General features: G+C 39.1%; 2 protein-coding genes across 5 annotated transcripts in view; one reads left to right on the plus strand and one right to left on the minus strand.

Moving 5' to 3' along the window:
• LOC124787910 (enoyl-CoA delta isomerase 2-like) overlaps positions 1-4970 on the plus strand; it is a 107951-nt gene extending 102981 nt beyond the window's left edge. For 2 of the 3 annotated variants that reach the window (XM_047254896.1, XM_047254895.1), the window contains exon 7: positions 3759-4970. In XM_047254896.1, the coding sequence (XP_047110852.1) occupies positions 3759-3914 (156 nt within the window). In that variant the 3' untranslated portion in view covers positions 3915-4970. The remainder of the gene's footprint in view (positions 1-3758) is intronic. The other variant, XM_047254894.1, reaches the window with a different exon arrangement.
• A 45-nt stretch (positions 4971-5015) lies between these two features.
• The window catches only part of LOC124787908 (DNA repair and recombination protein RAD54B-like), a 332405-nt gene continuing 324201 nt past the window's right edge, over positions 5016-13219 (minus strand). For both annotated transcript variants that reach the window (XM_047254891.1, XM_047254890.1), the window contains one exon: positions 5016-5234. In XM_047254891.1, the coding sequence (XP_047110847.1) occupies positions 5166-5234 (69 nt within the window). In that variant the 3' untranslated portion in view covers positions 5016-5165. The remainder of the gene's footprint in view (positions 5235-13219) is intronic.

The raw sequence follows: 13219 nt of genomic DNA on the forward strand, positions 1-13219 counted from the left end.
GGAAGAAATCACTACTATTGCGCTGCAGGGTCAATAAGAACAAGTTATTTATGTTCCTAATGAAAGATTTCTAATAAAATCTAATGTATATACTTTAACACCAGTAATGTAACTTGATATCATCTTGAATATTTCTCTTCAGTTTTAGAGCATATCTAACCAGAAAGTTTAGCCACTTTTCCCATGCAGGTGATTAACAAAGTTGAAGATGAAGGCATCAAACAATAACGTTATTTTGCCTATGTAAATTTGATAATGTCTTATAGCAAAATAACCTCAAACAATTCTTTATCAAGGAAAGTACAGTTCATTAATCAGAACATCTAATATTGCAACTTCCATTCTCAGACATCTTGTATGCAATTGGCATAATGGTAGAAATCTTACAGTGCATTTATTCCATAATGAAGTTTGTTGTAAATGTTAATCAGTCCAAAAACATCTACACTATTCAAAAATTTTATAAAAAACAAAGATATTACTTATATTATTCATATTAAGGAAAAAATGAGACCACTTACAAAGTGATCAAAAGGAAGTAGAAGATAATAACACAACCTCAACCAAACATGAAATCCGGTACCAACTGCACTAAAATTATGACATGTATAGAGAAAAAAAACACATGAAAAGTAAGCTGTTCAACAGATTTTTTTTTCTCTTTTCAACCGAGTTCACTGCTGTCAAGGTACCAACTGTATGTTGTTCCATGCTAATTAGCATCCTACTAGGATGTTCCATCAACAATCAACACAAAGCCATAAAAATATTGCAAAGTTACAGTGGCACAGTCCAAAACAAACCTAAGAGCTTTTTCAATTACAATGTGGTCTATAATTGAAAAGCTATCCATCTTTGGAATGAAATACATCACTGATTCTGCATATCAAGTATCCGACAGTTTGTTAGAAGGTTTGTGGAGGTACGTGGCATTAGATGTCTATGCACAGGTCATGTAATTCACTTAGGTAACAGTCCACTGATTTGTATACATTGATGGCTCCTGATAACAACTCAGATGGGTTCCATAGGATGTACATCAGGTGAATTTGGTCTCCGAGACATCAAATTGAGTTAACTTATAATGCTCCTCGAATGACTGTAGCACAGTTCTGGCTCTGAGACATGGACTGTTATACTGCTGAAAGGTGACATTGCCTTCAGGGACGACATCAAGCATTAAGGGATGCAGATGGTTTGCAGCTGTCAGCTTGTCTTAGATTACTACCATAGGTCCCATGCAAGTGCAGGAGAATATCTCCCATAGCATAATGCTGCTTCCACCAGCCTGCACCCATGGTGTGCAGCACATTTTGAGCTGCCATTCACCTTGGTGACAGCATTTGTGAAGATGACCATTGACCTATTGTAGCAAAACTGTGATTCAGACGAAGAGCCAACATGTTTCCATTGATCAATGGTTGAATCCCAATGGTCCTGTGCCCACTGCAGTCATAACTGACAATGTCATTGGGTGAACATGTGAGGAGCTCCATGGGTTACAATGAACAACGAATGGTGTGCTCCAAAACACTTGTGCCTGCCCCGAGCACTGTGCTCTTTCAGCAGAGATGCCCCAGATCACCATCTATCCTATTTTAGAGAACAAACAAGCCTCCGAACTCCACGTTCTGTGAATAGTCGTGGACATCCAACCATTCAGTACCCTGTGGTAGTTTCACTGTCCTACTTCTTTCTGTAGATGCTTATGACAGTAGCACATGAACATTCAACCAACTTCACCATTTTTGATATAATCATTCACACACAGTGTAATAATAATCTCTCCTTTGTCAAAGTCACTTGTCTCAATAGATTTCCCCATTTGCAGCCCATATCTTTGCTAGGGTGATCCACTGGCTGTGTCTGCTCTGCTTACATACTTTTGTTACCATGTCATGTGCGCACAACGTCACGAGGCGGCATCTAACATCGCAGTGGGCAGTGGTCATAATGTTTTGGCTTATCAGTTTAAGTATTTTTGTGGAGAAACAAAAACATTCCCATTACAATTGTCCTGTAGTTCTTCGTCTGCTAGCACAACTGTGATCACTGGCTATTGTAAAATCATTGTCATTCATGGAGTAATATGGGGAGGCATGGGGTCAGGGATAGAGGTGGAATGTGCCATGGGTGAGTTCACTGTGGCACAGTCAAGGAAAGTTGGGTGAAGCAAATGATGAAGCTGAGGAGCAAGTTCAGTAGGAAACAAGGATATAGATAAAACAAAGTAAGAGAGTTAGTGTAGACTGATGAGAGAAAATGGGGATGGGGATATGGACGGAGGCGGGTATGAGATAGGGGTTCATGGAGACTGATGACAAGAGATATTTGGGGCCACAAAATGTTTGGTCTGGACAAGTCTCATGTGTGTAATGATCAACACTTGGCCACAATTTGTCAGTAGCTATTCATTCTGGTAGATATTGACCACTTGTCAAGCTCAGATAAAAGGCTGTGCAGATGTTACAACAGTGTTGGTATTTGACATTACTGCTTACACAGATGGCATTGACATACCACAACAATTGTTCAAAAGCTCAACAACACTTTCAGTCTCATTTATGTGCCTGTTAACTACTCAACTATAGGGTGAGTGATTACCTTCATGCCTTTCATTACTTTTATTTACTACTGCATACTATGATACACATGAAGTTTATTAATGAGGAAGCACTATTTCATACACGATATGTTATGAGCCTGGGAAATAATGAACCAGATGAATTCAGTGTTGCTAGACTTTTTTAAAAGTTTTTCATTCCATACTACACTGCACGTTCTTTAAGAAAAAGGATATTTAACCAGGTTTGTAAATTAATTCAAACTTCTTGGCAGCTAGAATGCATCGTGTTATCTTACATATAAGTAATTTTGTATGTGCCTCTATGGAAGTGTGGTAGAGCCATTACTATTCATGATACAACAGTATCGTTCAGTTTCTGGCTATTGTAGAAGACAAAAGCTGATATATAAACAACGCTAAAATGTCCAGTCATGTCTTGACAGAATACCAGTCTGGAACAGTAATTGGCAATCAGCCCACAGTGAAGGTAAATGTTATGTTGTGCAACTCATGAAATGTAAAAGTGTGGCAGCCTTTGATTACAGGAATAATGAGTTACAACTGGCATCCGTTGTGTCATACAAATACCTGGCAGTACAAGTGTGTGGGAATAATGAACTGCAATGATCACAAAGGTTCAGTTGTAGGTAAAGTAATGGTAGGCTTTAGTTTATTCATAAAATACTGGGAAATTCATGTTTGTTTCTGAACAAGCTCAGGAACTTAAATGTTCAAGTTCGTGCTGATGATGTGATATCTTAATACATCTGTATGTATGCCTGAATTTTATCTTCTCCGTGCTCTAGCTTTCCTTCATGCTGCAATAATAATCACAACTTATCCTGTGTCACAAGTCAAATGCGGTTGTTTAAAAGCAACCAGCAGTTGGTTCAATTCCCTTCTCATTCCTTGAAATAAATACAAAGAAAAATATAAATTATAATAGGTTCATACACTATGAAAACTTTGGGATCTCCTTTTCTGGACAATGTTTCACAGTCCACATTGTCATTTTCCTCCACACACACACAATCATATGCCAAGAATTAGTTTTAATGTTTGTGTGGGTCTTGCTCATTTTATCTTCTTTCCCACATTTGAAAATTTAAGATATTCAACGAATACAATATTTATATTTTATTTTATATGCTGTGAACTAAGTTTGTAGGACTGTTTAACTCTTTTTTTACAGTCGCTAATGGCAAATAAGAAACTCATGCGGAAATGGGATCAAGATGCTTTGCACAGAGCAAATGAACTTGAAAGTCAGCAGCTAGAGGAGCGAATAGCATCTGAAGATTGTGTTAATGCGATAATCAAATTTATGCAATCTCGAAATAAGCTCTAAATAGTATTTTCTGTTGATCAAATGGCTAGAGCTGTCTTGGTACTCAATTCTGTTACATCACTCTGACAATGCATCACATATAAATATTATACTCCAGCTATAACAATGATCATGCTGTTAGCATAAAAATAGGACTAAATAAGTGCCTTGTTGCAGTCTTGCCTTACATCACTCTGATAATGTATCGTGTCGTGGCTAGGGTATTTATTAAATGAGCAGCTTGTGACCTCTTTTTTTTTTTTAAATAAGAGCTATGCACACTTGCATCACTCTGATATTACATAACACAACACGGGTCACTGTGAAAGGGTCCGCTTGTTATAACCATTTCAAATGTGGTGTGTGTAGAAAGTTCAACTAATGTGCAATGTAACATCATTTAAGTCTGTTGTCTCCCTACCTTTCATTTTATTATTATTACTATTTTTATTTTGATGAATTAGTATCTCATCATCTTATGATCAAATCACTTCCTTTCATAGCATGCTGTTTACAGAATATATTCATTAATTTGTCTTGCATTAGCAACAGGACTACCTGATCATTGCAAACAAAACAACGCAATTACCATGATGCAAACAAAACACATGCCTGTACAAAAATAACACCTTTCTAATGCAAATTAGTCATCATGCTGAAAAAACTTTGAATATTGTTGTAAAAATGGAAAAATTGTGCTGCAGCCTACATAGTATTCTCATTAATGATACAAATGTAATGGGTAGTCTTATAATCACACAATATATAACATGCTCCAAGTAAAAAAAAATTGTGTCAAAACATTAGCAGACACAAAATTTTATCAAGCTGCATAACAGAACAGTAAAAACAGACTATAAATTTAGTTTCCATTTACAGCTAGTATAGTGAGATAACATTTAGTTGATTCTATGTATAATTATTTGTATACAAAAAGATTATAACAGACCATCACATTTTGTTTTATATGGCGCAATATTTACATGTACATGATATATCTATGCAGTTGTTTGATTCTCACCTAATACTGTAAGATGATTTCCATGATTCTCACCTAATACTGTAAGATGATTTCCATATGATTTGTATTTTACACTATGTAAATAAATATATAATATTATGCAACCATTTTTTATTTTGTGTGTATTTACATGTATCTAATATAATCAACCAGTTACAGAAAATATTATCTTTTTTACAAAACTGTCTGTTTGAAATTATATACAATCTTACATCAACAAAAGAATATGCTTAACTGTACAACATCACACTTCAGTCAACCACTGTTGATGTTTTAAAAATGTATGTTATGCTGCCAGCAACATCCAGCAATCCCAGACCCTAAGAGAGAAAGAAAGAATTCATACATTAAACTTCAAGGTAGACCAAACCAAATAAAACTATGATTTAAGTGTCTAACTTATAACAACACAACCAAATGTACATACATCTTTTACTGTATCAAATGGAAAATTCAACTGTGAAAATTGTTTGAATGACCAGCCAGCACTTACCTTCAGGAGATGCAATTTCTATTCATGCCAATAGTAGGAAATGCAATACTGGAACGTCATGGGTGGAATAGATCTAATGGAAGGAATGGAGGTACTGAGCAGTCAATAGGCACATAAGCAAGATCAAAAATTTATTAAGTTGCTGAACAATGATCATTCAGAGCTATTCAATACAAAACACTCACAGACAAACACACCTCAATAGTATTTGTTGGCTACAATGTCCAAGCACTGGAGTTTGACTAGTGAGGGGACAGGTGTCAGGTGGAGAGGGCAGGAGAGATGGAAGGAAGGCTGATGGCTGGGAGGGAGAGAAAAAAATTGAATGGGATAGGAATGTGGCATAGTGCACTTGCCCTGGTGCAGACAAGAGGAGTTGCGTGTGATACATGACGAAATGGAGGAGTCTACTGGCCGAAGAAAAGGGAGACAGAACAAAGGAAAATTGAGAGTACAAAGCCAAAATTGTGAGTGCAGATTAATGAGATGAAATGGAAGGCAAGGGGACAGAGGTAGAGGTAGAGGTAGAGGTGGAGGTGGAGGTGGAGGTGGGTGTGGGTGTGGGACAGGAGCTAGTGACGACTGAGCTCAGGATGGCTGTGGAATCAAAACATGTTGTAAGGAAAATTCCCATCTACATAATTCAAACTTTTTGCCACACTTTGGTGCAAGGCATTCATTCAAATTAACAGCTGGTTAGTGGTCATGTCCACATAAAAGACTGCACACAGGTTACAGCAGAGTTAGTATATGAATGGCAGTTTTCACAGGTGGTTCTGTCTCTCATAAGGTACGACATGCCTATGACAGAACTGGAATAGGATGTACTGGATGTGTGTCTTATATAGACCCTGCATCTCAAACTTCCACAGTGTTTGACGCATGTGGCAGTAAATTGGGAGTATGTGTAGCACAATGGTGGACCAGAATGTTTAGCAGGTTGCTCATGTGGCAGGAAACCATTTTGGGAGAGACAGGATGAATATTCCTCACTTTCAGACTTGATGATAGATTATCGAAGCCGTAGATAAGGGCTTATTTAAGTTGGTTGGGGGGGGGGGGAGTGTCAGTCCTTTGAGGTGGTTCATGGGGGTGTTTGTAATATTTGGGCCATCTGTGGATATGGCATGGAAGATCTGTTTGTGGACTAGGTTTCAAGAGTAGTGCCTGTCTGTAAAAGCCTTGTATAAGACCTTCAACATACTGGGCAATGGAATGTTCATCACTGTATATATGCCATCCACATGTGGACAGACTGTACAGGAATGGAAGTTCTGCTGATGGTTGGTGGGTTTTTTGTGGACAGAGGTTTTAATGGAGCTATCTGAGTGGTGGAGATCAGCATTTAGGTAGGTGACGTGACGTGCTGTGCTGAATGTGACCAGGTGAAGCGGATAGGAGAGAAGGGTGTGATGCTGCAAAGTGAGAACAGAGAATCTTGGCTCTGGGTCCAGATCATTAAGACATCATTGTGTCTGAACCAGACAAGATGTTTCTAATCTCAGATGGATGGGAAGTTTTGCTCTAGATAGGCCATACAGAGGTAGGCCTCTGAGGGTGTCGTGTGAAGGCTCATGGCTGTGCCATTGATTTGTTTGAATAACCTCCCCTTGAAGGAGATTTGGTTATTGGTAAGGACGTACTCTACACACAATATAACTTGTCACTTTTCTGGGTATGAAGGAATCGGTGGAGGTCAGATGACTTCGGAGAGTTATGCAATGTTTCCTCTCATTGCCAATCTTAGCTACTAGACAATACAAGACACTGTATCATTTTAGTAGGCACTGTGAAAGAGATGTTCAGTACAAGAAAGAGGCGGGGCATGTGCATGGAAAAGGGAATAGTTTTAAATTGCTAGGACTAACAGAGAAGTTGGGCGGATTACATATTACAAGAAATATTGTGTTTTCTTAAGGGAGGTGATAAAAAATTATATCTGTTTAGGCAACAGTTAAAAGAAAAACCAGGAAATCACATAAGGGCTGTGAATGCTGTGTTATTATAGAAAACACCCAAATAATATATGATAGCAGTCAGATCGCCGATGTATTTAATAATCACTTCTATGAAGTAGCTCAGAAGATTGGCGTGAACATTTCAAAGGATGAAGCAATAGAGTATATGTAAGAAGCAATGCCACAGGCAAACCACAATTACTACATGCTCTGCCAAAGAAATTAAGAATTTAATGATCTCTCTCAAAACCAAACATTCTCACACAGCTGGTAATATCTCACACAAAATACTAAAATCCTGTCCTTGACATATATTGAAGGCACTGAGTGAAATACACAGCCGGCCGCGGTGGTCTCGCGGTTCTAGGCACGCAGTCCGGAACCGTGCGACTGCTACGGTCGCAGGTTCGAATCCTGCCTCGGGCATGGATGTGTGTGATGTCCTTGGGTTAGTTAAGTTTAAGTAGTTCTAAGTTCTAGGGGACTGATGACCACAGCAGTTGAGTCCCATAGTGCTCAGAGCCATTTGAACCATTTTTGAAATACACAGTAAATCACTATCAAAGAGGACATTTCCAGACGGACTGAAAGATGCTACTGACAGAACACTTTACAAGAAAGCTAATAAGTGAGAGATTAATAATTACTGACAAGGCTCACTGCTTATCTCCTTCTCAACGGCACTGGAAAAGAATGTGTATGCAAGAACTGTAACACACCTCTCTTAAAATTAGATACTTAAGCAGTCTCAGTTTGTATTTTAAAAGTGTCCCTCCACAGAACATGCTATTTTTGTATTCACAAATAAAATAATACAAAATTTAAGTCACAAAATATTGCCCAGTGGTGTTTTTTGTGACTTGCCAAAAGCATTTCATTGTACTTTGCAGCATTCTCACAGAGAACCTCAAATACTGTTGTTTCACAGATCTTGCTTGTAACTGGCTTTATCATATCTAAATTACAGGACACAATGTGCTGTATTAAGAAACGTAGTGAAACAGCATCTTCAAAATGGAAAGATAATCACTACTGGTGTACTACATGATCAATATTCAGTACCCTCTTGTTCTTGCCATATACACATGATCTACATCATATATCCAACAAGCAGAAATAATTCTCTTTGTTGATATTGGAGTGATTTCAGCACCTGAAAATGTAAATAATATTTTTTTGAAAATTAATAACTGCTTCTTTGTGGAGGGACTGTTACTGAATTTAGATTAAACATTCCACTTGCGATACAGTACTGCACAAGCCTTGATTGTACAATTAGAAATAACGCATGAGAGGTAATCAATAAATGAAACAGAATACTCTGACGCCTTAGATGTTTATACTAATAAGAGTATGAACTGGAAGTCACATGTTATGGATCTTCTCAATTTTTCTAAATTTACCTTTTATACTATGGATAATATCGGATTTTGGAGACAAAATTGTCAAAAAAGTTGAATTTTCCTACTTTCATTCACTGTTGTCTTGTTTTTGTTGTGTTCATCAGTCCCAAAACTGGTTTGATGCAGCTTAACATACTAGTCTATCGAGTGCAAGCCTCATCGTCTATGAATAACTACTGCAACCTAAATCCATTCCACTTGTACACAGCTATTTAAAATATTGGGCACTCGAACAACACCTTCTCAATGCACTTTGTCCCATTTGAATTTATTTGTCAATGGGCAATCACAGCTTGAAACCAACAGTAACACTCATAAATATAATACAAAAGGAGAAACGTTTTACACTATCCATCACTCAGCTTTAGTGTAGCACAGAAAGGAGTGAGATATTCAGCCATTACAATCTTTGACCACATACCTAGTAATGTAAAGATTTTACAGATAATAGAATTAACTTCATAAACAAACTGAAATCATATTTGCTTGACAGCTCCTACTCCGTAGAAGAATTTCTGCATGTGTAATGCTATGGTGTGAGGGAGCCACATTTAACAAAGGAAGATAGATACTCCATGAAATGAAAGGGAAGTTGTTAATCAGCAGTAAGTTGTTATATTTTCCACCGAAAAAGTGAATTACAATTGTTAAATTGCCTCATTTTGCATCATAGCAATTTGTTGCAATTATTATCCATGAACATGCAAATAACTAACTTTCTACCCCCTTATAAATTGATACACCCATTTTTTTGTACAAGTTTGAAGATTTGATTTGTGACCCATTGATAATGTAGCCATATGATCCTGGAAAGTATGGAGGATGAGGTAGCACAGTGATTTAGTTTCTTGTGCAATAGTCACACACCAACAGTGTTGAGTGTGCGGGCGCATTATCGTGGTGCAAGAGCCATCAATCGTCTCACCACATTTCAGGCTGTTTTCCTTATCACGTTTTCTTGCAGGCATTGCCACACGTCCCGACAGTACCATCAATTAACAGTTCGTTCTTGCGGCATGAACTGATGATGAACTAATCCTTCAGAGTCAAACAAAATTATCAGCATGACTTTGACATTTGACCTGACCTGACGAGCATTTTTTGGTCTTGGAGAACTTTTCCGGAACCACTGAGAAGACTGAACCTTGATCTCAACATCACAACCATAAACCCACGTCTCATCACCAGTTATGATTCTCTTAAGAAGCATCTCATTCTCTTTTGCGTGATGCAAAAGCTCTTCACAGATTGCAAGGCAAAGGTCTTTCTGGTCTTGACTCATGAGCCGTAGGCCAACTGAAATGTTAATTCTTCTGCAATCTCTCAGACAGTCAGTCTTTGACTGGCACACACAATTTCATTGACATTCCTGACATGAGTGTCGTTGGTAGACGTCATAGGGTGTCCCGAACGAGTACCATCTCGAACTTCTTTCCAGCCATTTTTAAACCATGTGAACCATTCATAACACTATGTACGGCTTAAAACTGTAGGCTTCCCGTATCATTTGGTATGTCTCTACAGAGGTTTTCTTGTGTTTAATGCAAAATTTAATGCAAACACATTGCTCCTCTAACACTGACATCTTGCAATTCAAACTGTGTGACATAACATTCTTCTCAATACAACACTTAACAATAACCAACAGACATTCAATAATGAACCTTCCGGCAGTTGCATATTAAACACAGGTGTGCGCAGGAATGCCAACCAATTTTCTCTTCAACACACCATTGACACAAAATTACAGATGTTTCAGAATTTTTTGAACAGACTTTATAAACTGGGGAGTACCTTGTATCTCTCAGTAAAGGAACATTTGAAATTGGAGTTAGGCACTTTTAGTTTGCTACTCTCAATTTCTACTCCTGTGCCAACTATGAGTGTCTGAACATTAACATTGGTGCCACTGACAGCCTTTATATGTAAACAGAATTTCTTGGGTTTTCAAAAATGTAAACTCCAGGTTGGAATATCAACAATGTAAGGAAAAGATAGATTGCTACGTACTGTGAAGATAACATATTAAGTTGTGGGCAAGCACAATTAATAAGCACTTATACAATGGCTTTCAGCTGCAGCCTGCATAAAAAAGAAAGAAACACATACACATTCACACAAGCGAGCACATCTCACACACACCTGACCACCATCTCCAGCAGCTTGGACCAGAATGCAACTGTCACATGGAATGGAAGCAGCAATTTGGAGGGGGCGGGGAAGGGGAAGGAATATCAGCATATGGGCATGGGGGGAGGGGCAGGGGAGAAGAGCAGTGTCTGGTGGAGTGTACAGGGACTAGACTGCCAATGGGCACAGTGTTGGGAGGCTGGGATGGGAGAGCGGAATGGAGTGAAAAAGGAGAGGAGTGGAGAAAGATGGACAGATACAGTGGCAAGGGTAACACACAAAGAGGATGGGAGATGAGAATAGGGAGGAGATGATACAACAGAGGGGTTGCAAACTATTGGGTGGTTGTGGGGATAGTATGTTATCGTAGGTTGAGCCTGGGCTAAGTGTGGGATTGGAGTATGTGTAGCAATGATAGCTCCCATCTGTGCAGTTCAGAAACGCTGGTGGTGAAGGAGAGGACCCAGATGGCTTGGGCAGTGAAAAAGGTACTGAAATCATCCATGTTATATCCAGCTGAATATCATGCCACAGGTTGGTCTACTTCACTCTTGGTCACAGTTCGGCAGTGGCCATTCATCCTGGTATACAGCTGGTTAGTAGTAACACCCATATAAAAAGCTGCGCAATGACTGCTTTATGCAATGATTGCAGCAGAACTGGAATATGACATGGTTGCTTTCACAGGTGGCCCAGTCTCTGGTGGGGTAGCATCAGCCTGAAACAGTAATGGAATAGGAATTGCTGGGTGGGTGGATAGGGCAGGTCTTGCACCTGTGTCTTGCACAGGAATATGATCCTTATGGCAAGGGGTTGGGATTGGGAGTGGCATAGGTATGGACTAGGATGTTGTGGAAGTTGGGTGGGCAACAGAACACCACTTTAGATGAGGTGGGGAAGATTTTGGGTAGGATGTCCCTTGTTTCAGGGAATGATTGTAGGCAATCAAAGCCCCAGAAAAGGATGTGGTTCAGTTGTTCCAATCTGTGGTGGTATTAGGTGATGAAGGGGGCACTCCTTTGTGGGTGTTTCTTGGTGCTGGTGGGAGCATTGGGGATGTGATGGGAAATTGTATGAGAGCTCTGTTTGTGGACTAGGTGTGGGGGATAGTGCCTGACTGTGAAGGTCTTCATGAGACCATCAGCATAGTGATTAAGTGAGTTCTTGTCACTGCAGATATATCGTCCCCAGGTGGCCAGGCTGTGTAGGAGGGATTTTTTGGTGTGGAATGCAGGTATTATTGGTGGCTTTTGGGTTTAATGTGGACAGGGGTGTGGATGGACCCATTCAGAGAGGAGGAGGTCAATGTCCAGGAAGATAGCATGTTGGGTCAATGAGGACCAGGTGAAGTGGATGGGAGAGAATGTGTTGAGTTTGTGAAGAAAAGAAGATAGGGTGTTTTGGCCCTGTGTCCAGATTATGAAGAGGATCTGAATCACTCTAGGGGTTTGATGTTTTTGGAGGCTTGGAAGGACTCCTACCCATAAACAGGCTGGTACAGGAAGGTGCCATATGGTTATCCATTGCTCTCCTCCACCAACAGCTTTTCTGAATTGTGCAGATGGAAGTTATTCCTATAACACATTCTCTTCTCATGAAATTATCCCATCCTCAACCTAAGGTAACATACTGTCCCCACATCCTCCACCCAACAGTTTCCAACCCATATGTGGTATCACCTCCTCCCTATCCTCCTCTCTCACTCCCTTTGTGTGTCACCCTTGCAATGCAATACAACAGTGATTCTGCATGGTAGGAATTAAACAGGTCCCTAGTAGGTTTACAAAGGTATATGGCACCAGATGTCTAAGCACAGGTGATACAACTCCCATAAATTACAGGCAGGTGGTTTGTCAGATGTAGAACAGAGTCTGATAGTGTCCCAGATGTGTTTCATTAGAGGTGAATTTGATAGCCAAGACATCAATGTTAGTTACTATCACACTCCTCAAATCACTTTAGCTTGTTTCTGGCATTGTAGAAAGACAGTTATCCTGCTGTAACATGCCATCATCATCATCAGGGAAGATGTCAAACATGTAGGCACGCATGTGATCCATAATAATATTAATGTAGTTAACATTTATTTGTTTATTTATTTACACATCAAGTTCCGTAGGACCAAATTGAGGAGCAAATCTCCAAGGTCATGGAACGTGTCAGTATATGAAATTACAACATAAAAGCAATAACAGATAAAAATAAATGTTTATGAAACCAAAAAAAGTCAGTCCATAAGTTTAAGTCAACACAATCAACAATGCAAAAAGAATCAGCTTAATTTTTCAAGGAACTCCTTGACAGGATAGCAGGAGTGACCC

The sequence above is a fragment of the Schistocerca piceifrons genome, chromosome 3, assembly GCF_021461385.2.
Source record: "Schistocerca piceifrons isolate TAMUIC-IGC-003096 chromosome 3, iqSchPice1.1, whole genome shotgun sequence".
NCBI classification, from domain to species: Eukaryota; Metazoa; Arthropoda; class Insecta; order Orthoptera; family Acrididae; genus Schistocerca; species Schistocerca piceifrons.